This window comes from Brienomyrus brachyistius, unplaced genomic scaffold (genome assembly GCF_023856365.1).
Source record: "Brienomyrus brachyistius isolate T26 unplaced genomic scaffold, BBRACH_0.4 scaffold34, whole genome shotgun sequence".
In the NCBI taxonomy this organism is placed as follows: Eukaryota; Metazoa; Chordata; class Actinopteri; order Osteoglossiformes; family Mormyridae; genus Brienomyrus; species Brienomyrus brachyistius.
In genome coordinates this window covers 2,661,350-2,685,573 of record NW_026042309.1, presented here as the reverse complement: position 1 = coordinate 2,685,573, position 24,224 = coordinate 2,661,350, and the positions used below count along the sequence as shown (strand labels likewise).

Genomic DNA, 24,224 nt, shown 5'->3' with positions numbered 1-24,224 from the left:
TGCTCACAGAGACAGAGAACGCAATAAGGAGTTCACAGGTGCGTTTCGTTTAAATAGGCAAATTTTCTATCGCGTTTTACGTCATTGACAGTTCTAGAACGTTGCAATAGTCCACGTGTATATATTTTTTTTTAAAAAAGTTGAATGATACATGAGTTATTACTAAACATTATGTTGCAGTAGTATAATTAATTTCCCGGTTTATGAGCTATCTAATATTTTACAGTTTATTCGTTCTTAAGGTCAAAGCGTTGCTAAAATAAATAAATCACCATAGCCGTCCAAGGCGTAATAAAAAAAGGTATTTTATGTAGTAAGCGGTGCGGGGGGCGACCGCACTCAAACTCAAGTTGCACCAGTGAAGGGGGAGATATTGTGTGCAGGAGAGAGAGGAAGGCTCGTCGCAGGGAGCGTAAACGGGTATGTTTTCCCGTACTCGGTGAGATTGGGCAAAATTAGGTCTAGTATAGAGAATTTCGCTAAAATATTTTTACTCTGTTACTATGTCATAGGAAAAAAACTTCGCAAGCTTTGCACGTTTAATTATCCATCCTTCTTTGAATTCGTTTAAAATCAGTTTAAAGTTTACCTCAGCTACTTTTGCATGAACGCCTTTTTTGTGTTATAAATACCCCAATCTCTATTACAGTAAAACGATATCGCTATATTTATAAGAAAATCACATCGCTAGGACAGCACGCTTATATACGCATATGTATTGACATATTCAATAAAATGCTGTTTTTGTTTTTTACTTCGTTTATCGTTATTTTTTGACTTTTCAACTGTTTTCAAGGCGGCGCTTGCGTTTCCGCGGCAATTTCTTTGCATAACCGGTTGACATTGATATTGGGAAAAATATTTTTACTGTCATAGAAAGAAACCTTACCTAGCTTTGCAGTTTTACCTTTTATTACTCTTATGCATCATTTAAAAATGAGTTTAAAGTTTACCTCCGCTGATTTTGCCTGAGCGCTACATGCGTTCTCCGAGATAATAATAATCATTTTCATCCCCCGGAGGAGTACGGTGGGACGGGATAGTCCTCCTTCCAGGGAAGCATAACTCTTTCTAATGTTTGACTGTATGAGAATGTGTGGATGCGATGGATTTTAACTGCAGCGCAAATGTGTCCTTCGGGGGCGGCCTTTCGGACATAGACGGGGGAATAAAGCTGTGCACGGAGTAAGGTTTTGGATTGAAACCGCGTGGGTCGCTGTGTAAAATGCTGGACTGATTATACTTAACCTGTTAATCCCAGGCAGTGATGTGTGTTTGTTTGAGCCCGTGTGAGAAAACCGTGGCTGGCTTGGTATTTGTCGTGAGAGGGAAAATCTGTAGCCTGCAGCCTTATTTAATAAACGACTCCTTTTGTATCCCTTGGTGTTCTCCTTTGTTTTGACCTTACCAGAAAAGAGGAAGACGTAATTAAGTCGTATTTGCATTCTGCGTGTTTTCCCTAATCCTTCCTCACGTGTCCAATATAAAACTGTTATCAATTACGTTACATATTTTCTGTCAGACAACACAACGGAACTTATTAACCAGCAGCTATATCCTCTGCAATGAAATAATTCCGGAATCCGGATTTATAACTGCGTTGGACAAAATCACTACTGTAGGTAAGTTAAATACAGCATATGTGTTGTGATATTATTAGTTATATTTACAAGTAAAATGAAAATAGATGTAATTTATGCCACAGAATGCTTTCCGTCCTTATTTCACGGACGGATTGGGCCGTGGCAACATCGTTTGCACATGCGCAGCTCATTCACATCTATTTCAGCTGCCGTGCGTCACGGGAATATGCTGCTTCTTTCAGCCAGAGCTAGCGCTCACTGATCAGAGCAGACACAGGGAAATGAGTAACTGTCAAGGGCGTAGATTTGCTCTGGACATTGGTGGGGACCTATGACTCCACCCCCCCCCCACCCCCTGCCCCACAAGCATCTCGAATTAAAGGACTAGCTTGGCATGCAGCCTGTGTGATTAGGTTAAGGCAGTGAGTTCAGCCAATGGCTGATATTTCTTCAGTACTGCCTGAGCACCTGAATATGCTCCAGACATGTTGGCAGTACCATCTATAATGATTGAGAACTGCAGGACAGATAGAGACTGGATAGTCTGTGCAATATTTCTGACAATGCTGTTTCCTAACATCTGCAAAATCTCATTTTGCACTTGTGGAGAGGTATTTACATTTACATTTACATTTACAGGATTTGGCAGACGCCCTTAGCCAGAGCGACTTACATAAGTGCTTTGAGACTCTGCAATGAATTTCCGATGCTAGCTCAATAAGGACCCAAGCTATGAATACTATCTCTGAGAACTCCATTGAGTAGTGCAGAATTTTTTTTATTTTTTTATTTTTTTTTTTGTAGGTATAGTCATGACAATGGCATAGCCAGTCAGAAAGACAGGCATCATCCTTGGCTTTATATTTTAAATATTGAAATAGGTTACCATCGTCTTTGTCATGACCACGCAGTGCCAAACCCTGCCTAGTAAGATACTGTACTGCACCTACAATAATTTGTAAGCAGTGTCTGGCATTTTCCTGTTGTTTTGACCAGGCGGTTGAGAGTTGTGTATTTATTGGGACTGCTCCTTGACAACTAACTGTGACTGCATGATGATGGGATTTAGTATTTTGATGGCGTTCAAATCTTTCAAGAGCATTTTTCCAGTTAGTGAACCCCTTTGAGCAGAATGCAGGGTCTGCCTTTTTTGACATAGTACTTTTCTGTATGGTATATATTTTCACACAGTGAAAACAGAGAATTCCCTTAACTGTGGGGCTATAATGAAGCCATGGATATTCTTTGTACCACCTTTCCTGAAAATGGAGGACCCTATTGGACAATGTTTGAACAGGGATGGATTTGGCGTCAGGCTGGTTTGGCTTATTTGTAATATGCAGAATATCTCCACTACTACACTGTTCCTCATTGCTGTCACTTTCACTGCTGCTCTCCCTGCTGCTCACTACAGGTGGACCAGTTTCCTTAGAAATACACCACATTATACAATTAGTCATACTGTAAGACTGACTATGATGATACATGTGACTTTATGAGAACACACCACTCATTTTATTTAGATAACATACTTTTTATCCCTACATTAAAACCATGATTATCTGCTTAAAGGGACAGTTCACGCAAAAAATGAAAATTCTGTCATCATTTATTCATCCTCCACTTGTCACAAGTATTTTTAAGTTTTTTTTCTTCTGATGAACACTAAAGAAGATATTTTGAAGAATGCTGAAAACCTGTAACCATTGATTTACATAGTATTTGTTTTTCCTGCTACGGAAGTCAATGTTTAACGGTTTTCAGCTTTTTTTCACAATATCTTATTTTGTATTCAACAAAATAAAGAAAATCATAAAAGTTTGGAACCACTTAAGGAGTAAATAGTGAGTAAAGTTTTTTTGGGGGCTGGACAATGCCTTTAATAGGCCTGACCTTTGACCCTAACTCTTCCCCTCTGACTGCACTAGTACCTGACAGGATTGCCACCTGATGAAATAGCGTGACAAAAAAGTGAGACATGTCAGTTCAAAACTTTTGCCAAAAACACTAATGAATCACTTACGTCCTCAGCCTATCACTCCTCATAATGTTAAATATTAGTATAATCAACATGTATAATACACACACACACATATTATATGTTATATATAATCAACATTCAGATTCACCTCCTGTGACCTTGCCTCTTCACCTGAACTACAACATGGCTGATCTGCTTCTGTCCCCTAATAAAAAAACATTGAGGGATTCCTTATGAGCATTGACAGAGAATGCCTCAGCCTATTATTGGTAACAATGTTAAATCTCAGGAAAACTAGGTATAATAATATCAAGTCATCCTTCAACATCACCTGTGACCCCTTATCTCCATCACTGTCTGATACACAGCACAGTTGTTTAGGTTCTGTCACCTGACAAAACAGGATAAACACATACCATTTAAACAGCAATCATTTTATTTCACGTTTTCTGAGTCTTAGTGTGCAAATCTCGAATCAAATCATTAATGTTTGCCAAGTCAGTGAATGCATTTTAAAAACTATTTGTGCGAAGTGGATTGTCTATTGTTGAACTATCAATAAAATTCTAGCTATGGCAATATTAGTATGTAGCATATCAATTTCTTTCACAAGACTGATTTCTGACAAATAGTCGTCATTAGATTAAGAGAACTGACAGGGATCATATTTATACTTTTACATTTAGCTGTTTAATCTGCTGTTAGTTTTAAGTCCGTATTCACAGACTATAGCCTGCCCTGCTATAATGAATGTGCGTCAAAGCGGTAAAACCCCCCCACTAGCATTAACGTTAACTGCTGTCGTTACTTTGATGGACTTTGATGGATTCACTAGCGAACTTGACGTGACTTACACTTTTCTTTGAAAAAAAGCTCCTTATGTCCAGCTTCTTTTTTTTTGCTGCCGCCATCCTCACATGTGTCACCACACCCAACACACCTTCTTGCACGGGGAAAAAAATCCACTGCATTTGGTGCTGCTTGTATCTGAACGCAGCCACAGCCTCTCACATGATAGCAGGGAAATGCACAGCCAATCAAAATGTTCATATGTGTTTTGGGGGCGGGAGGACTCAAGGAGAGAACGTGATTTATCCCTTTCTGCGTGTCTAGGTTAATGTTGACAGCACGATTGTTTTTTTTTTTTTAAAGTGGATTAAATTTTTGGTGGCGACATTTCAATGGTCTGAGGATATTGGTGGGGACACATCCCCTCCGTCCACCCTAAATCTACGCCCCTGTATAAAGGTATGAGAGAGCAGATCTACTGAGAATGAATTTCTGTGTCTGTTTAGAATCACGTTTGGGATCATGTGGTTTCAGGTGAAACATGCAGGGATGTGCAGTTATAGACAGACTGTGTCAGGATTAGACAGAACAAGCTTTGACAAGTACTGTCAATGCACAGATTTGTTTTTTTACATTATTCTATATACAATATTCATAAGAATATATGTCATCTCTTCCTTTTCTTTCTGTGTGTTTGTGCAGGGAGTGTATTTATGTTAGGAAGGACAGTCAAGTTCAGAGTGATCATTTTAATCATCCAAAACAATTCCATACTCTAATAATGAAAATTTATTCTAGATATTCATTGAACACTACTCTTATATTTAAGCCAAAAGTTAATGGACCAGCTTCAGCCATCCCCAGGAACAGAAAGATCATATATCAAAAAAGTATCCAACAAATTCCAATAACCGCAGTACAGGGTTATGGGACACACACATCACAGGAAGCACAGGGCACAAGGCAGAGACAACCTGGATGGGATGCCAGTCCATCACAGGGCAAACACTCACTCACATGCTGAGGACAATCAAGAGACACTAATTTACCAAACTGCATGATCTTGGACAGCATGAGGAAACCTAAGGAAACCCACAGGAACACGGGGAGAACATGCAAGCTGTACATGCAGAACCAGGAGTGGGAACCACACCCACAAGCCTGGAGGTGTAAAGTGAGAGCAGCTGGTCTGAAGTCCTGAAGGGAGCTGGAGCGCCATTTCTTTGGAACAGTGTGGAGCCGTCCTGCATTACTGCTTATCCTGTACAGGGGGGTGGGGAGCCTGGAGCCTGTCCCAGGTGGCACAGGGCGGGGGACACAATGGACAGGATACTAGTTTATAGCAGAGCACAAACTCACACATACAGACTCACACTAAGGGCAGCTTAGAGATTCCAATCGGCTGATCGCAGTTTCATGTTCTCCAAAGTAGGAGGAGAAAGCCCACATTGGAAGAACATGCAGACTTCACACATACAGCAGGAGGGACAGGAAACAAGCCAAGAGACAGAGGTTACACCCCGAAACCCCACACCCCCCCACAATCACACATACTGTTAGGATTTATTTAAAAGTTACATTTTAATGCTACAAAATTATGACTGACTATGACCTTCATATTCCAGAACTGTGCTGGAATCTATGCTGACTGTAAGAATGTTACCTTACAGGATTTACCCGTTTCTGTGCCCTGTACCTACAGTAAGGAGCTGGGATCTCTGCTCCTTCAAAGCAGACAGACTCACTCACATATGATTACAGTTCTAGTATTTAGCAGATACTGTTACCGAAAGTGGTGAACAAGTGAGGCAAATATAACAATGCAAACATGCCGCTGTCAAGGTGCTGCCTGGGCACTAGTGCAGCTAGGCTGGTATTTCTGGGCTCCACAGACATCACTGGTGGTTGGTGTCGTGGTCACCGGGATGAAAGTCTCGTGCAGCAGGTGTTTGTCAGACAACAAACAGGGACTTACTGGGATCAGGATGGGAGGCTATGGAGCCGGCAACACATAAGGCACAACATCAGTGATCGAACTTGGGAACACAGGACCAGGAAGCACTTAAATGGAGGACTAATGATGGAAGAGACTGGAGACAGCTGGGAGTGTTTAACACGAGGGCTGGAACGAGACGTGAGACCAACAAGCAGCAAACATGGCCTGTTAGAGCCACGTCAGGGAGAAGGCGGGACATTTAATTTCATTTTTATATAGTGCCACCGCAGAGCAGTAGGGCAGTAAGGAGACAACAGGACAGGAACAGGAAGATGACAAGGGACATACAGGGCAAGAGCAGAGACTGGCAAACCCTCTCTGGGAGACAGACATTCTGCCTGCCGCTTTCTTGGACTCCTGTTGATACTGGTGACCATAAACTGGGACCAGAGTAACCGGAGTCTGGGATGAAGGAGGGACCCACGTATCAGGACCCAGGGCACTCTAGCAGGACATCCTCTGGATCCATCTTCTCTGGGCTGCTGGCAGCCTGCAGGCATGTGCCGGTGGGACGTCAGGATAGAAGGTGGGCACCAGCAGGCCGTCAGGAGATGAGGTGGGCACCGGCTGGACGTCTGGGGACATTGAGGTGGGTGCTGGCCAGGCATCAGGGGACAGAGAGGTGGACGCTGGCCTGACATTATGGAGCAGTGTGGCAGGTGTCGGCTGGTTACCAGGGAACCGTGTAGGATTCTATGAGAAGCCTAGAGGCAACCAAGGCCTCACCTGTGTTGGACACTGGGTGCGGCCTGAGCGGCCCTCTGGGCCGGAGCCTTAAGTGCGGATGTAACGACTGCAACGGCTGGCTCTCCTGGGCCAGATGCTGTAGATGCAGTGTCTTTCAATCACGAGTCCCTAACCATTACGTCACCACTGCTCACTACTATGTGTACTACTAAAAGAGGCAGTAGGGTCTTGTCCAACCAGCTGACAAAACGTTTCCACATTTAATTGGAACGAAGGATGGTAGGAAACATCTGTATTGTGTGCAGACTTCCAATAAAACCATGTTGAAGCAAAGTCCGACCTCTACTGTGGTCCAGCACTCTGACAACCATAGAACTAGGAGTGAAGCCTGTTCTTCTGTGCTGGAGAGCTTTGGGGAGCATGTTTTGGTGAACAGGGGGATCACAGTAAATCCCAGAGAAGCATCATGTTGTCAGACTTCAAGTGACAATGAGGACGCAGGTCGCCCTACGGCAAACGACAGGGAGACGGCGGGCTCCTTTTCTCCAGAGCACCCCACCTCTGCGGGGTTCAGCACACTCACTCCATTCCAGAGGGCCCTGAGGATCTCCGCTATAGCTGTCACACCCTCCACTTGGGAGTCCGGGGAGAGGGCGGCTATGCCCTCCGTCAGAGATGGGCCATTCTCTCTGGGGAAAGATGTACTGCGGCCTGAACCAGCGACATTAGGTATGCTGGACATATGCAGCAGTGATCGGCTGTAGGGACCTGGGGAACCTACTGGGGCTTGTCGAGTTCCGTCAGTCTGTTGGGTGCCAGGATGAACGACTCTGGGAGCAGGTGTTGTCAGACAATAAACTGGGATTTACTGGGATCAAGATGGGAGGCTAGGGAACAAGCAACATGGAGGGCACCACATCAATGGCGAACACAGTGCCAGGAAGCACTTATACAGGAATAACAAGGGAACAGACTGGAAGTAGCTGGGAGTGTTTAACATGAGGGATGGAACGAGACGCGAGACCAACGAGCAGCAGGCATGGCTTATTAGAGCCACGTCAGGGAGGTGGCAGGACATGACGTTTGGGGCTATGGTTAGGGTTAGGATTAGGCTTAGGTTTAGGGTAAAGTGTTTGTGGCAGAGAGCGGTCAGTAGTACAAGGACACGACTACACCACCTGGGGAATTTCACCACAGGAAAAATTACTCTAAATTAAGAGCACACAAGTTCATTTACCGAATGGAGCTAGAGATGTGTTTGTACTATTAACAGGTTGTTGAAAATATAAAACCAAGAAACAAGACAAGCGCTTTAGCATCAACGACCTTAAAAAATTAACCAGCAATCAGCCTTTGGCCACTAGCTGACAAAACCCAAGCAAGAAACAGGTGTCCGGTGAAGTTGATCAAAAAGGGGAATGGAGTCCCCTAAACTAACACACACACACACACACAACTGCCCCACCGCACTGATCCCCACACAAAAATACTGCACACGGTGAAAGTGTGAACACCACCACCCCAGACCAATCAAATCTTAGTCAGCCAGATCAATCGAGGCAGCCACTGCTCACAGTCTCCCAGAAAATACCCCAATCTAACCAAGAATCTGAGTGTTGAAAACTATGAAGAGTGCAAACAATGAGTAGCAGAATACAGGCTGTCCCTCTGTATCAGTCCCAAACAGAAAGAAAGGGCGGCCCAAAGTCTGTTAAGTCGCAAAACTAGGGAATGAAACAGCTCCAAATGCAGGAAAAGGTGCAACGATCCTTAGCGCGTTCCAGGGCTCCCAGCACATCGCCGATGTCCCACCGAGGATCAGGAGCTTCAAGCAGCAGTTGTTGGGCGACATCGGACCGGCTGAGGACAAGACAAGACTGACGGAAAAGAAAAACTGACGTAGGAAACACAGCAGCCACAGTGCAGGTTCAAACTATTATTGTCTGACAAGTCTGCTGGAAGAGGCATAAACTGAAGCTGACGAGCAACTGAAACTGTAATCCTGGCAACAACCGTAACTACAATTAAAACACATCAAGTAAAGCAACTGACAAGTAGCTATAGGCCTAGTCACCAGAATAACTTGCAACCACTGGAGCTGCAACACAGACACCAGAGAAACACTGCAATATAAAATATTACCATTAGCCATTTAAATCAAGCAGAGGATTAACGCTAATTAAAACAGCAAAACCTCCCACCAAGACACAGAATAAGTGTGAACCTCAGCCAGCATGCCAGCGTACCACGGCAGACCACTGCGGTGCGGAAGGGGAGTTACCGGACCGGGAAACGCCAATGACGCCTCCACACACTAGGGGTCCCCACACACACTTACCGGAAATAATCAACAAGTCCTACCCGCAAAATTCCACACTGCTACAGTTAGATGGCCCTGGGATTTTTCTCCAGAACCCCAAGGCTCAATGGAAGTACCGCGAGATTATTAAACCCTTACCTGAGGGAGGAGGCTTCCAGCGTAAGGAGAGGTTCACCAGAATCCCCGGGCTGGATGGACATCGTTCATCCTTTACCTGGGGAATGAGGCTCCCAACTCGTGGTGACTTACCCAAGCCCTGGTGTTGGATCATCATTCAATGCTTACATGGGGAAAGAGAGACCTTACCCTTGGCCTCCAAGCCTGGAAGTACCCTGAGCTCTAGACCCAAGCTTAACCCTAACCCATAAGCATAGGTTCGCAGCATGAACGGTTCTCACCAGATACCAGAAAAACATACATGTTCTTAATCTGAAAATCAGTTCATCATTTTTCCAGAAGGTGGCAGCACATCAACACTGCAAGCTTGGCACATCCCTTTGGATACAATGAGCTATCCTTATATTTTGAAAATTTTTTAAACTTATTTAAAACAGTAAAACAAATTACTTCCAAAAAGGATAGAATCATGTCTACCCAATACCCCTTGGCACCATGTTAGTGTGAATGGAGTTTTCACTCCAGCCCTGAGGGATTCAGAGCAGACACAAAAGATTGTGAACCCATGTGTGATTTACAGTGAAAGGAGACTGAACACAACGCACAGCCTCTGTTATGACTCCACTGTTTACCATGGTTCAGCACCATCTATATTTCTATTATTTTTCAAGGTATTTTACTTGTGGTTTTACACTTAACATGGTATCGACAGGCTTGCTCCAAAGAGATCTCATTATATTTACACAGTGACAGTAACGCTGCCTTATCTTGCGAGAGGAAGTAGCATATGGGTGCGCTGCTAACGTTAGCATTAGCAAACCTAGCTGCCTAGCAGTGTTGGTAGTAACTCGTCAGTGTAATTCCACTACTTTTGTTTGCACCATGTATTTCAACATCGACGCGATGTTAATGTGATCACTATGCAACCTTTAGCCCACTGTTATTTTCCTTGATTATGTAATTATACAGGGCAGGTCAGGCAGAGGGAGCAGACGCTGATGCAGCACATTGATGACCAACCACACGTCCAAACTGCTGGCGATCCTGGCCGGCGACCCCCCAGGCAGACACCCGGTCGAATCCCACCCTTATTATAATTACTTTTATATGCAGTAATTGGTAATTAGTAATTTTCAGTAGCTTGCACAAGGCTGCTGACTAGCAACGTTATTCGTTGGCTGAATCCGAAATAGCTGTAGTGCTACGATGCTGGATTGTTACAGGGACAGTGATAAATGCAGACCCCTTTATTCTGATTGCGTTAAAAATCAAATGTTTTTACTCAGATTTCATCCATTTGGTGGTGTGCTCTCTATAATGTGCCATGTTTTTCTAAAAGAAGATTTTTTAAAAAAAGAATGGCAAAATAGAGCAGCGCACTGAATTGTAATGCCTGTATCTTGAAACGTAGCGTGTTGTCAGACTCTCCGACACACAGCTCTATGGTCCATACAGAGGAGATGAGGAACATGCAGTCTGCTAAGTCACGTGGTTACCTTTCGTTAGGTGGCTACGTTTACATGCCTTAACGCAATTAAGAAGTTTTCATGTAAACAGATTAATCGGGGAGCTCATTTATAAAGGCTTCGTGTGACTGAAAAAGACGAGAAGCATTCATACATACAATTATAGGAAGATTTTGGGATTTACAAAGAAAAACGTTTTGTGAAAAAGACACAAATCTTGTGAACGAGGTTGAGAGATGCTGTTTCAACAGAATCCTGTAGAGGGCACTGTGTATGCTAAATCGAAGGCTCCAGGAATGTATTCGGCATTTATAATCATAAGCAATAATAATTGAAATATTTGTGGGCAAATGGCAATTGGCTCTGAGATTAAAGTTTTTTAAAATGAATTTGTTTAAATTTTTGGGCCGGCATGGTGGTGCAATGGTTAGCACTGTTGCCTCACACCTCTGGGACCCAGGTTCGAGTCTCTGCCTGGGTTACATGTGTGTGGAGTTTGCATGTTCTCCCCATGTCGTCGTGGGGTTTCCTCCGGGTACGCCGGTTTCCCCCCACAGTCCAAAAACATGCTGAGGCTAATTGGAGTTGCTAAAAAATTGCCTGTAGGTGTGAATGGTGTATGAGTGTGCCCTGCGATGGGCTGGCCCCCCATCCTGGGTTGCTCCCTGCCTTGTGCCCATTGCTTCCGGGATAGGCTCCGGACCCCCCGCGACCCAGTAGGATTAGCGGTTTGGAAAATGGATGGATGGATGTATGATAGAATGATTAAGCTGTAGCACATTTCAAATAATATTTCATTTGTAACACATTTGTTCTCCAAACTTCTACATTTTTAACCTTTGGCCACAAGATCATCTTCTTCCTGCCAGTATCTTTTCTTTTCCTTTGATCCTCGGTTGTTGGAATCTGCTCTGCTGCTTGGAAGTTCCCTGGGGAGTTAGTGTTGGGGGGTTCTGGTGGAATGTGACCATCGGCAGCCATGGGCTGGATAGCGCTGTGGTGCTCAGCCTGGCTCTGTGCCCTTCTAGGGGCTCTGTGTCCTTTGTTAGCACAAACATTTTGCACACCTGACATTACCATGCATACAGTATTTCTCGTATTTTACAAAATACAAAAACACTGATCAAAGTCTGTAGAAAAAAACATTTTATTTCATGAACTCAAATATGAATCATAAAACACAAGTAAAATACTTTTTTTGAATACATGCCTCAGAAATTGCACATCCCTGATTGTGCGTTACCTTCATGCTGCCTTGAAATTTTTGATTTCTTCACTGTAGCCCTATGTTATACAATCTTATCTTAACCTTATGTTAACTGATCCTATTTTTATTTCTTAAATATTCCCTCCACCACCCCCCCTCTGAGGAGGACTGCTTTATTTATAATTAATCTAATCCTATGTTATACAATCTTATCTTAACCTTATGTTAACTAATCCTATTTTTATTTCTTAAATATTCCCTCCACCACCCCCCCTCTAAGGAGGACTGCTTTATTTACAATTAATCTAATCCCATGTTATACAATCTTATCTTAACCTTATCTTAATTAATCCTATTTTTATTTCTTAAATATTCCCTCCACCACCCCCCCCTCTAAGGAGGACTGCTTTATTTATAATTAATCTAATCCTATGTTGTACAATCTTATCTTTACCTTATGTTAACTGATCCTATTTTTATTTCTTAAATATTCCCTCCACCACCCCCCCTCTAAGGAGGACTGCTTTATTTATAATTAATCTAATCCTATGTTATACAATCTTAAGCTTACCGTAACCTATCCTATCTTATCCTATCTTTCTTATCTTATGCTATGCAATCCTATCTTATTCTTATACTATGTTATCTTATATAATCTTATCCTAAACTTATGGTAATTTATCATGTCTTTGTAAAACATAAAATGGCATACAAGTTAAGACTATCTTAACTTGTCCTATCTTAACCTTATCCTATCTTAATCTTATCCTATAGTACCTTATGCTATAGAACTACATGGTGACATATCCTAATTTTATCTTATCCTAAGTATGTATGACAATTCTCGTGTAATTATGTGCTGAATCTACAGAGAAATGTAGCTATGTGCATCTGACTGATAGCCCATCTCCACACCCATCTCCTGAGCCCTGGGCATAGTACTTAGCTGCTCCAGTGCATCAATAGGAAAGATGAACTCATCTTCATCAATCCTACGCCTCTTGGATGAATGAGTACCCTCATTATCCTCATTCTTCCCCTGTTTCGCTAAGTTAATTTCATTTAAATGTCTGTTCCAAAACTCCTGACACCAGTACTCAGTAAAGCACTTGGCGTCATAGGTCATTTTAGAGTACTTGGTTACATAATAGTTATACAACCAATAGAATTTTTCCAGGTTAGATGAGGCGGCTACAGCCTGTGCTGGAGCCTGAAGCAGAGGGGTCAGATGAACCAGGCCTGGAGCTGAATATGGATGTGGAGCTGGGCTTACAGGTGTGACTAAGTGTGGCAATAAAACAGAGGAGCCCATAAAAAGAAATGGGGATGAAACAAAAGGGGAGGGGGCTGAAGACGGAAATAAAAATGAAGAGGAGGAGAAGGTTGGTGAGCTGGGCTTAGGCTCTAACCCCTTCTGTTGGTCATACCTCCTTCTTCGCCCTGACCGGCCTCCCGCCGTATTTCTACGGCGGCCTGTGCCCTGCTGACCCCTGCTGGTTGCCACCGGGATGGCAGCAGATCCAGGAGAGGCAGACGTGGTCAGGGAGCTGGCTGCCGGCGGCCTGGTGCGGCACTTCTTCCGACGGCCAGCATCACTGGAACTGGTTTGTCCTTTGGGATTATAAAGACAGGGGACAGCATATTTAATTTAAATGAAACATTATGTCACTGTACAACAACACTACATCACAACCATCACAGATATCACACTTGGCAGTCGGTATTGCACACTAAGAAAAATTCTGCCGTCTTTATTGGATACAGGAAACACACGCTTGGGAAACTTATGCGCTGGTCTTGACTTGGGCCGTCTGCGTTTCAGCAGGGGAACCTGACCTATAAAAACAAGCCAGTTTGTGCACAGATTCCCTGATACGCAGAACAACAGCGAAAAACAACACTGGAAAGGTTCATGTGCATCAAATATAGCAGCCCACTCAATCCAAATGCTGGCATCAACAATTGACTATTAAGTCAAATCCTTTACATATCTTACACTTTCCATAAGTTGCATTATTTATTCACTCTCAAGGTACCAAACTAAGATTTATGCTTTTTCTGATTACTACCGCGTTTCCCCGCAAATAAGCCCTAACATGATTTTTCAAGAAGCCCGTAATATAAGCCCTAGTTATTGTCCCATGGATTGTACGGTAACTAGAATGAGATGCGGTTATACTACGAGAAGGCTACATGGACAAGAGGCGCTCATTTAAGGACAGAGTTATTGCTAAACATGAGAGATTGGGGACACTGGTTCTACAGGAAATTGAGTTGCGAGATATTCAGGACGGAATTTGGAACTTGGAGATTTACGATGATGTTCCAGAAGAACATGACATTACGACTATATTTGAATAAACATATGCAGTATACAGCAGAATTTTGTTCATGAATAAATTCACCGTCAAATTGTTTACATGGAAAGATACTGTTAGAAGATGACATGATGTCTGTGTTTGAATAAATGTGGATTTTTTTCATGAATACCGGTAAATATACTGTAGCATGTTATACTTGGGAAAATACTACCTTAATATAAGCCGTAACGCGTCATTTGGAGCAAAAATTAATATAAGACCCTGTCTTATTTTCGGGGAAACACCGTATATTAGGACATATTCAGCTGTTACTTTACCACTTCATGATGATTTTCTCTGATGTTTAAACACAGCACAGCCACAGATTTTACTGATTTCATTATATAATGCAGTAGACATGCAAAAAGACTCCCATATATTAAAGCTAAAGGTGAACTACTTTATTATTTAGACATGTACTTCTAAAACAAGATAATAGAACAGAAGATTCAAGAAGACTAGTCAAGCATATTCTGACTTTAACTCTTTAAGTGCTGAGTTAGTCTGGGCATCATTTTGCCATCCTTACCTCGGCCAACTGGACCGGGGATGTATTCCGGGGCGATCCGCACACTGACTGCACCTTTCGGCAGCAGCCAGTCAATCCTCTGGAGATTCACGGTGGTTTTCACGATGGACATCTTTCGCGTCTTCTCTCTTGCTGATAAACTGCAAGTCTGAGCTGCTTTAAATGTTCAAATGAAAACTCTAAACGGAAAAGAATTGTTATGATTCGGTTGCTAAGCTACGGTGGCCGATTGGTGTCAGAGCGCTGCAAAGTCTTCAAACGCTTTAATCAAATGACAAAACATACGATCTACATTTACAAAAGCGCAGAAACGTAGAAGTACCACAAAATTTTAAGACAAGTTTAAAAACATATAAGCGCTGAAAATCCGCCCACAACACAGTTGTGAAGTTTCTGGGTGACAAAGAAACAAGACGGACCAATTATGGTTTAACTGTATATCGAATGTTTACGAAATGTCGATATCTTATCAAAACAGGATATAGAATGAAACGCTACATTATATCAATCAATCATTCGGTCGCCATTAAAAATATAGAATAATATTCCTTCCTTGTTATAAGTAACACGAGAGCTGCGGTCTTGAAGTTGCACAGACTCCCAGAATTCATAGCGATAATTACGCGACCCATTCAATTAGTGGGTTTTTTGATAATTGGGAATGGGGAGGAGCCATTGGGTGCGTTCGACTTCACTTAGGTCTGACTGCAGCTGACGTGAGGGGGAGCGCCATCTGCCGGCGGCTGCAGGAGTGTAATATAATAATATAAACTGTAATATAAACTTGTAATATAAACTGACAGCAGCCAAACTAGACAACTTCTACTCCTCGTAGTGCGAGACCTGACTGAGATGGCCGCACTGCCAGAAGGGTGTAGATACATCTATACAAATATCACCTGCATGCACATTACTTCTTCTACAATAACCAACTCCTGATCCAAACTGCTAGCAGTGAAAAGATAGCTGCCAGGAAAAAGATCAAATACATTTATTTCAAGGATTCAAAGTTTTTATTGTCATGCACAGAATACAATGCAATTCTTACTTGAATGCCTTCTTCACAGACTAGACGATTAAACACATAAAGCAGCGCAACATTACAGTAACTAACAATAAATAAACGATTAACTTATGTGTACTATTAGAGCATTTATTGAAACTTTACTTCTTTACAGGCTTTTCGGGAGAAATAGCAGATAACGCATCGGAACTTCCAGAGATACAAACGTCATGCTAAAATTGTTCAGCCAATAAGGGCAAAGTTGTGTCACTGAGGCAGTTCCAGTTTGTGCAGCTGGCTGAGAGGTTTTTTTTATTATTTTTGTTATTGAAGCTTTAAATTACAACAGAAGTAATAGCTGACCAGTGACCATTAAGATTAACAAAACAAACAAGAACATTTACGAGACATTTACAAAATAAGCCAGGGGCACATAGTAGCGACATTTACAGTTACGCCGGCTGAAAGGTGCTGCACGATCTTACTTGCTCTCTGCACGTGCTGCACGATCTGTCACAATCGTCTTGTAGGTTTTTGTACCATGTGACTTGGTGACGTTAGGTGACGTTTTGCAGGGCCGGCTTTATGTCGGACAAAAGAAATCTAACCATGATGCAGTAATTCTAGAGGCAGCAAAGCAGACTAACCAAAGATCTCATAGTAAACAAAGGAATGTGATCCTGCAGTTAAGTCTCGGAACAAAGCTTTTACAATGTTAACAAGTACTCACAACTTTCAGAATTTGATTGAGTACAAAAAGTTGCAGGCTAACGTAAGGAGGGTAGTTAAATGAGCAAAGAGGGAGTTTTGGAGGTCCTTCTATAATTCAGTAGGACGGGAAACTGACATTAGTAAAGTCTGGGGAATGATAAAAAAGATGCATGAGATTAAAAGGGAGTATGGATATTCAGTTCTAAATGATAATAACATAATAACAGTTACAGATGGGGAAAAAGGCAAAATGTTAGTTTTGTGGTTTTTCATTCCCTGCTAAATCAGAAGTCAGAAGCCGCTGGTGTAGATCCAAATTCAGTCTTTATTGCAACAATGAAGTTACAACCAAGGCCGGACACTTAAAGTGTGTCCAGTACTGTTTTATACCTATTTTTATACAAGTTCTTATCATTTAACAATATCTCGTCACTTAAGCATCATCATTCCTTCAACCATTCACAATCATTGTTTTTTACATCAATCCACACCCCTAGGTGATAAGTTTGTCCATCATTTCTTTTACTGTTTGGTCCCTCAGCCGAACATAATGGTGGTGCGACCATCTCCACTTGGTTTTTTAAAAATGCTCAGCCGTGAACTTTTGGGGAACTCGGGCGAATACCTTCCTTCAGTAGCAAACCTTGGCAGCTTCAACCTGTTGCACATTGTCTAATTAGAGGGTTGATAATATATTTGTCCTTCAACATAATGATAAGGCATAACACTAATAAAGGTGGATATTCATGCATTCAGGGCTAACATAAAGTAGCTAACAGAAAGTTTGAGGCTAATACAAGGTGCAAATACATACTCAATTAATTACATTGTGTTGATTACATTATAATGATTACATTGTAATGATTACATCACGGGAATTTGGCATGCTTTTTAATAATACCGTAATGATTATATTCTACATTGTATAGTGCTAAATAATATCCCATATATTTCCCCCCTTTGGGATTCTAAAGAGTCCCACACACAATTCTGTCCATCCAGCCTAGGAGGGAGGGCTAAAACCCTAAGATCTAGGGAAATTCCACTCCCAGCCCGCCACAGGCGCGCCCCCCCTTTCGGGGTCCATGGCTGACATGGCTCACAAACTATCAACACTCAGAATCAACCAACAGCAATGAACTCCCCAGGATACATTGCATATATTATCAGGAATACATAATCTACCAGGAGTACATCACCTACCACAAGCTCATTACATAAACATATACGGCTAATGCAAAGATAACTGAAAGGTTAACTGATAACACTGTAGATTACTATAACAGGCACTCTGTCATGAGCAGGAAAGTCCCAGGTGTCGTGGGCGGCAGGCAGGCTGCAGCGTTTCCAACATGGAGTATTCACAGGCGGTACGGCCGAACTTCAGCTATGGGCAGGAGCGCATCCAAGGTGTCTATGTCGCCATCCGTTTCCGTGTTGGTCCAGGAGGTTGCCGCTCCAAACGGTCCTCCCACCACTCTAAACATTGCAGCTATAGTCGCCTGCTGAGACAGCGCTCTTCCCACTAGGGAGCGAACAAGAGGAACTACACAACAAAAGATTAGTAGCAAAGCAAGAATGAACACAGCACGCACACAGAGTGCTTTCATAAGGGCTTACTGCCAACTACCCACATATTATAGCACCAGTCAAACAACCCGTCATGTTGTCCCGAATTTCTCGCCATCTCATCCTGTAACCCCTGCAACTTTCTCATACCCTCAGTAAATGAAACATCCAGGGCTGTATTATTGGGAATAAATGTACAGCACTGATCCCCGAACAGCACACACACTCCCCCTTTCTCTGCCAGGAGCCAATCCAGGGCCACCCTGTTCTGTCATGCCATCAGACTGGTGGCCTGAAGCTGCTCCCCCAGAGATGCGAGTGCCTCCTGAGTATAGTTGGTAAACCTCTGCTGATTATAGTACAAATAATGTATCCATTCCACATTTTTGTTAACAGTAGGCCAAATTAATAATGATTCAAACCCTGCAGCTATCTCACTTCTCACCTTATATTTCTCTGGAATGCCCCTCGGCTGGCATATGGCATCTATATACACACTGGGATCATCTTCGCAGCTCGTAACAAACCTGTGGGACCTAGAGGGCTGTTTGTCAGAGTAAATATCCACCTGGCTAGCTAACATCCCCCTAGTGCAGAGGCCTCCATAATTATTGGGGAGAGGAGGCCTCAATCCTCCCTCCTGACCACACAGCCACCACGTATCTGCCAGAGGTACGCTCTGGTTCTCTAATGCATCCAGCGGAATGCTCGATACTTCTCCATTCTGCACTTGGTCGCCTTTCACATCCCAAACAGTTCGACAGTTTCCCCCGGAGATGCCTACCTCCTCTGTCCCATTATTCTTAAAACACTCACAAGGAAGTCCCTTGAAAAAAACTCAATTTCTGCCCCATAATATATCGCTGTCCACCTTCCCAAGGCCTAAACTGTCCACCCTATAAGCATATTTAATATTTCCCTGGTATATCAGGCACCAATAATGACAGTACTGCATGCGCACTTTCGGACTAGATTTAAGTTTGCATACTTTATCAGGGGAATCAAACCATCCTGACACAGACCCTTCCAGACTCTTCTAACTCTCTCCATTCCCCAGTCTCCACACTGGTTATTAGTGTACGGGAACGGGACTCCCTGAGCTGGAGGCTCTGCACTCGCACACACCACACAATCCTCCTCCCTAATGAAGCAGCGGTGTATCAGCCCCTTTATACCACCAATTTCCACTATTATGTTTTGGTAACCCATCCTGGTTTACGTCATCTTGGGTATATCCTACAGTTTGCTCACTCTTCTCACTTCCATAGCTCCCACCTTCATCTCTCCGCTTTCGCTCATTGTCACCTGAGAGGTTATTCAGCATCAGTGGACCAGGTCGAGTCAGTGAAGTCAGTTGTCCTGAACTCTCCTGTCTTGTGGTCCTGCTGCACACCCAGACCTGAAGGGCCTGGTATATCATTGGTAGAGTAGTAGTAGATATCTTTATTGCCATTTGCACAGGAACAGGTCAGTAAAAGTACATTGGAATTCTTGTGCGTATCTCCCAGAGTCATTTTTAAAAAATAGAGAGACAGAGGAGAAGAGACAGTTTTTTAAAACATTAAATAACATAATATAAAAAATGTAAATAATAAAAGCAGCCAACACACTAATTCCAGAACGTAATACAGTAAGTGGTTACACACTGTGTACAGATGCAGATACAGGATACAGAGTGCATGGCCTGGGTGTGTGAGTGAATTATTTCACAGAAATAATATCAAGACAGTATAATGTACAGAAAAGTGGAATATTGCACATGTTTGTTAGACTATTGCACTGAAAGAGTTATTTGACTACCTAAGGGAAAGAATGAAAGTGAGGCTGTAGTGCTCCGATGTGTCTGATTGCCTCTTTGGAGTGGTAACTGTCCAGGTAATGTCCACGGGGGGGGGGGGGGGGGGCTGTATTTCATACCCACTTTAATGTGCTTAGCCATCAGTCTAACTGTGGCTGGGATAAAGCTGTTGTAGAATCGTGTTTTGTAGGCGGTCATGCTCTCTGGCCTGCGGTGTCTTAGGTTGTATCATAAAGTTCTTCCTCCTAAACAGGCATAATGCTGGGTGATGTTGATCACTGAGTATGTTCTGAGTTTTCCTCCGACAGCATTGTGTATTTAATGTGTCCAAAGAGGGGAGGTCAGAGCCAATGATCCTTTATGCAGTTTTTACAACAACTCCTTGAAGAGATTTCCTCTCACTGCCACTGGTAAGGATACTTTCAGTGATTCCTCTATAGGTCTGTGTGAGAGGCTGACGTCTGAGTCCTCTATAAGCCTGTGTGGGGGTCCGACGTCTGAGTCCTCTATAGGCCTGTGTGAGGGGCCGACGTCCGAGTCCTCTATAGGCCTGTGCGAGGGGCAGACGTCCGAGTCCTCTATTGGCCTGTGCGAGGGGCCGGCGTCCGAGTCCTCTATAGGCCTGTGCGAGGGGCGTCTGAGACCACTATAGGCCTGTGTGAGGGGCTGACGTCCGAGTCCTCTATAGGCCTGTGCGAGGGGCTGACGTCCGAGTCCTCTATAGGCCTGTGCGAGGGGCTGACGTCCGAGTCCTCTATAGGCCTGTGTGAGGGGCGTCTGAGTCCTCTATAGGCCTGTGCGAGGGGCTGACGTCCGAGTCCACTATAGGCCTGTGCGAGGGGCTGACGTCCGAGTCCTCTATAGGCCTGTGTGAGGGGCGTCTGAGTCCTCTATAGGCCTGTGTGAGGGGCTGACGTCCGAGTCCTCTATAGGCCTGTGCGAGGGGCTGACGTCCGAGTCCTCTATTGGCCTGTGCGAGGGGCGTCTGAGTCCTCTATAAGCCTGTGCGAGGGGCTGACCTCCGAGTCCTCTATAGGGGCTAGTCCTGACGTCCGAGTCTTCTACAGGCCTGTGTGAGGGGCTGACGTCCGAGTCCACTATAGGCCCGTGTGAGGGGCTGACGTCCGAGTCCTCTATAGGCCTGTGTATACATCAAATATCATATATATCCATCCATCCATCCATTTTCCAAATCGCTTATCCTACTGGGTTGCGGGGGGTCCTTTCCCGGAGGCAATGGGCACGAGGCAGGGAACAACCCAGGATGGGGGGCCAGCCCATCACAGGGCACACTCACACACCATTCACTCACACATGCACACCTATGGGCAATTTAGTAACTCCAATTAGCTTCAGCATGTTTTTGGACTGTGGGGGGAAACCGGAGTACCCGGAGAAAACCCCACAATGACATGGGGAGAACATGCAAACTCCACACACATGTGTCTGACTCAAGGGGGGAGGTATCACAAGTCCTTCTCCCTTCATGAGAAGGTCGTGAGCAAGGTGAAAATCCATTCTGTGCTGCCAGTATGGTTTAATGTCTGGATCTAACTTACATCTCTCTGGCCATTCTGTGAAACAGTGGTTTGTCACTTGTCTGCATACGTCGTCTTCTTTCTGCACTGTCTTTATCTCCTCCAGCCTTTTGTCTCCACGTCTTTCTCTAGCTGAAGATGCCGTTCAATCAAAATGAATATTTTACTCACTTATCTTTTGGTCTTTTATGATTCTATGTGTACCACCTCCAAATTATTTTGAAGATTTGAATTTCATTGTATCCAAATTAATTTGGAACGGCAGACAACCCAGGAAACGCTTCTCAGTTTTACAGCGCACCAAATCAGACGGTGGCCTCGCCCTCCCTGATTTTAAGCTCTAGCATTTCAAATTAGGGCTATGCGCACTTGGACAGACGCAGGCAGTGTAGTGTCGTGGAGAGGTATTGAATCGGCTATAGTGCATCCCCACAGACTCCAGGGGTCTCATTTATCAAGCGTGCGTAAAACAAGCTCTAAACTAGTGCGTATACCAACAGCCGTAAGCACAAGAAAGTTGGGAGTTATCAAACGTGAGTACGCACAGCTGTACGAAATGACTGATGATGAATCGCACTCCTTCTAAATTGTTTGCGTGTGCATAGTAATTTAAATTTGCATACAGACACGCCCTCAAATAACCTTATTTGGCAAACAACCTTCCTTATAAAAACCCAATGCCGCCAGGGCACTATAGAACCGTTATCATGGATCCCGTGAAGAGAGGAAAGAAAAAAAACAATCAAAGAAAAAAAAAGACTTGGGGTGGGGACAGGTTACTAATGCGATAAATGCCGTCTCACCTGTATGTAGAGCTACTGCAGAAGTGAAGAAAAAGTGGTTTGATTTGAAAGTGTCCTCTAAAAAAAGAATTGCAGCCCACAAAAGAGACCTCGGTGCCACGGGAGGAGGCCAGAGTCTTATTTCAGTGTCACCATTGGATGACAAGATAGCGTCAATTATTGGTGAAACGTCAGTGAGCGGAGTAATCCCCGATGGTGACACTGAAAGTGCAATTCCATCAACTGCAGGAGACGCCGAGCCATCCGAAAATGGTTAGAAGGTTTTCAAATGTTTTGTGTTTTGATATATTATTCATAGATAAATAACACTCACAATGCAAATGATTTGGATTGTTCATGTAACATTTATTTTATAGATCTGCCAGTTTTGCCAGGTCCTGCTCCGCCTGCCACTTCAGCACGTCCGATGCGTCTCGAGGCACGAGTCCTGACTGATGCGGTTCTGAAAACACAGGAGGAATTAGTGAGAGGCATTGCAAGCATAAAAGAAGAACTGCACCAAATCAATGTGAACTTGAGGAACATTTGTGATGCACTAAATGCATCATGCAAGTTCAATAAAAGCTCCAATTGATCTCACCATTTTCTCACAATTACTCCTTATTGTGAAACAGATTTAGAACCGTTCGATTATCCCTGCTCTTAGTTGCACGGCCACAGCATTTGGCATGGGGTCAAAACCTTCTGCCATGTGGCGATCTTCTTGTATTGGCATCTCATCCAGTGGTATACCGTTTTTAATGGCAATATTGTGCAGCACACTGCATGCTTTAACGATATAGCACACCTAAAGCAAATTGATAAATATTGTAGTTATAAAATACAATTAAAACTTAATTTAAATATTTAAAAATTTAAAACCTTGTCGGGTTTGTATTGCAATATGCCTCCTCTGCCTGACAGACACAGCCATCGAGCCTTCAGCAAGCCTATTGCACGTTCTACTGTGCTTCTTGTGCGCTCATGTGCTCGGTTGTAATTCAGCTCCTTTTGGGATACAGGGTTTGCCACTGGGGTCATCAGCCAGGATTTAAGGGCATATCCTCGATCCCCTGCAATGATGTAGATTAACATAAAATACAGTACACTGGATGGTGTTGCGAAGTAATCTAATCGTTACACACTTACCAATAAGCCAGCCTTCTCCAGCAGCGCTTTGCTGAAGACGAAGTCCCACGATGCTGTTCTGCACAATGAAGGAATCGTGTGTCCCTCCCGGCCTGTTCGCAACGACATTTAGCAGGATCAAGTGTGCATCACAGATTACCTGCACGTTAATGGAGTGATAACCTTTTCTATTTACAAATGCAAATTCATCAGCAGTAGGAGCTTTCAGGGCAACATGTGTGCAGTCAACTGCCCCTATTACACTTGGAAATCCTGCGATGTTGTAGAAATCGGTCATAATTTTTGTCCTTTCCGCTGCGGTATTTGGAAACGTAATGTACTGTGATGTAAGTGATATAATTGCATGTAAAACGTGTGGCATAATTCGGCTCACGGTGGGTTGAGAAATACCAGACCTGTCACCAATTTCAATGTGCCTGTGGCTAAAAAGCCAATAGTAGAAAGAACCTGAGTGTGCACGGGGACTGCACTGGTGCGCTTTGTCGACCTCTCCAAAAGTTGCGAGAACTGCTGACACAAAGCAAGCAAAATTGCCCTTGGCAAACGAAAACGACTAATGAGCCACTCATCACTCTCAGCGAGTAAGTCTGTGCGGTCCCTGAAAACGCGATCTCTGCGCAAAAGTGCTTGTTGCAAATC

At 43.5% G+C, this 24,224-nt stretch overlaps 1 protein-coding gene and 2 long non-coding RNA genes across 5 annotated transcripts; 1 reads left to right on the top strand and 2 right to left on the bottom strand.

The window, feature by feature from the left end:
* Positions 1–12,175: 12,175 nt before the first annotated feature.
* Positions 12,176–15,419, bottom strand: LOC125721603 (uncharacterized). Of its 2 annotated transcripts, none has more exons than XM_048997578.1 (3): positions 15,036–15,419; positions 12,483–13,757; positions 12,176–12,365 (listed from the first exon to the last, which is right to left on the bottom strand). In XM_048997578.1, exons 1-2 carry the CDS (start codon positions 15,145–15,147, stop codon positions 13,012–13,014), a joined length of 858 nt encoding a protein of 285 aa, XP_048853535.1. In that variant the 5' UTR covers positions 15,148–15,419; the 3' UTR covers positions 12,176–12,365; positions 12,483–13,011. The 2 variants fall into 2 exon arrangements, with proteins under 2 accessions (XP_048853535.1, XP_048853536.1); XM_048997579.1 differs by having other exon boundaries at positions 12,176–12,354.
* Positions 15,420–22,402: 6,983 nt separating this feature from the next.
* LOC125721626 (uncharacterized) lies at positions 22,403–23,036 on the top strand. Its single transcript, XR_007385859.1, has 2 exons — positions 22,403–22,709; positions 22,814–23,036. It is a non-coding gene; the product is annotated as an uncharacterized LOC125721626 (long non-coding RNA).
* LOC125721638 (uncharacterized) lies at positions 22,774–23,971 on the bottom strand. 2 transcript variants are annotated; one of them, XR_007385872.1, is made up of 3 exons: positions 23,319–23,971; positions 23,038–23,244; positions 22,774–22,899 (listed from the first exon to the last, which is right to left on the bottom strand). It is a non-coding gene; the product is annotated as an uncharacterized LOC125721638 (long non-coding RNA). The 2 variants fall into 2 exon arrangements; XR_007385871.1 differs by lacking the exon at positions 23,038–23,244 and having other exon boundaries at positions 22,785–22,899; positions 23,319–23,509; positions 23,586–23,971.
* Positions 23,972–24,224: the final 253 nt, after the last annotated feature.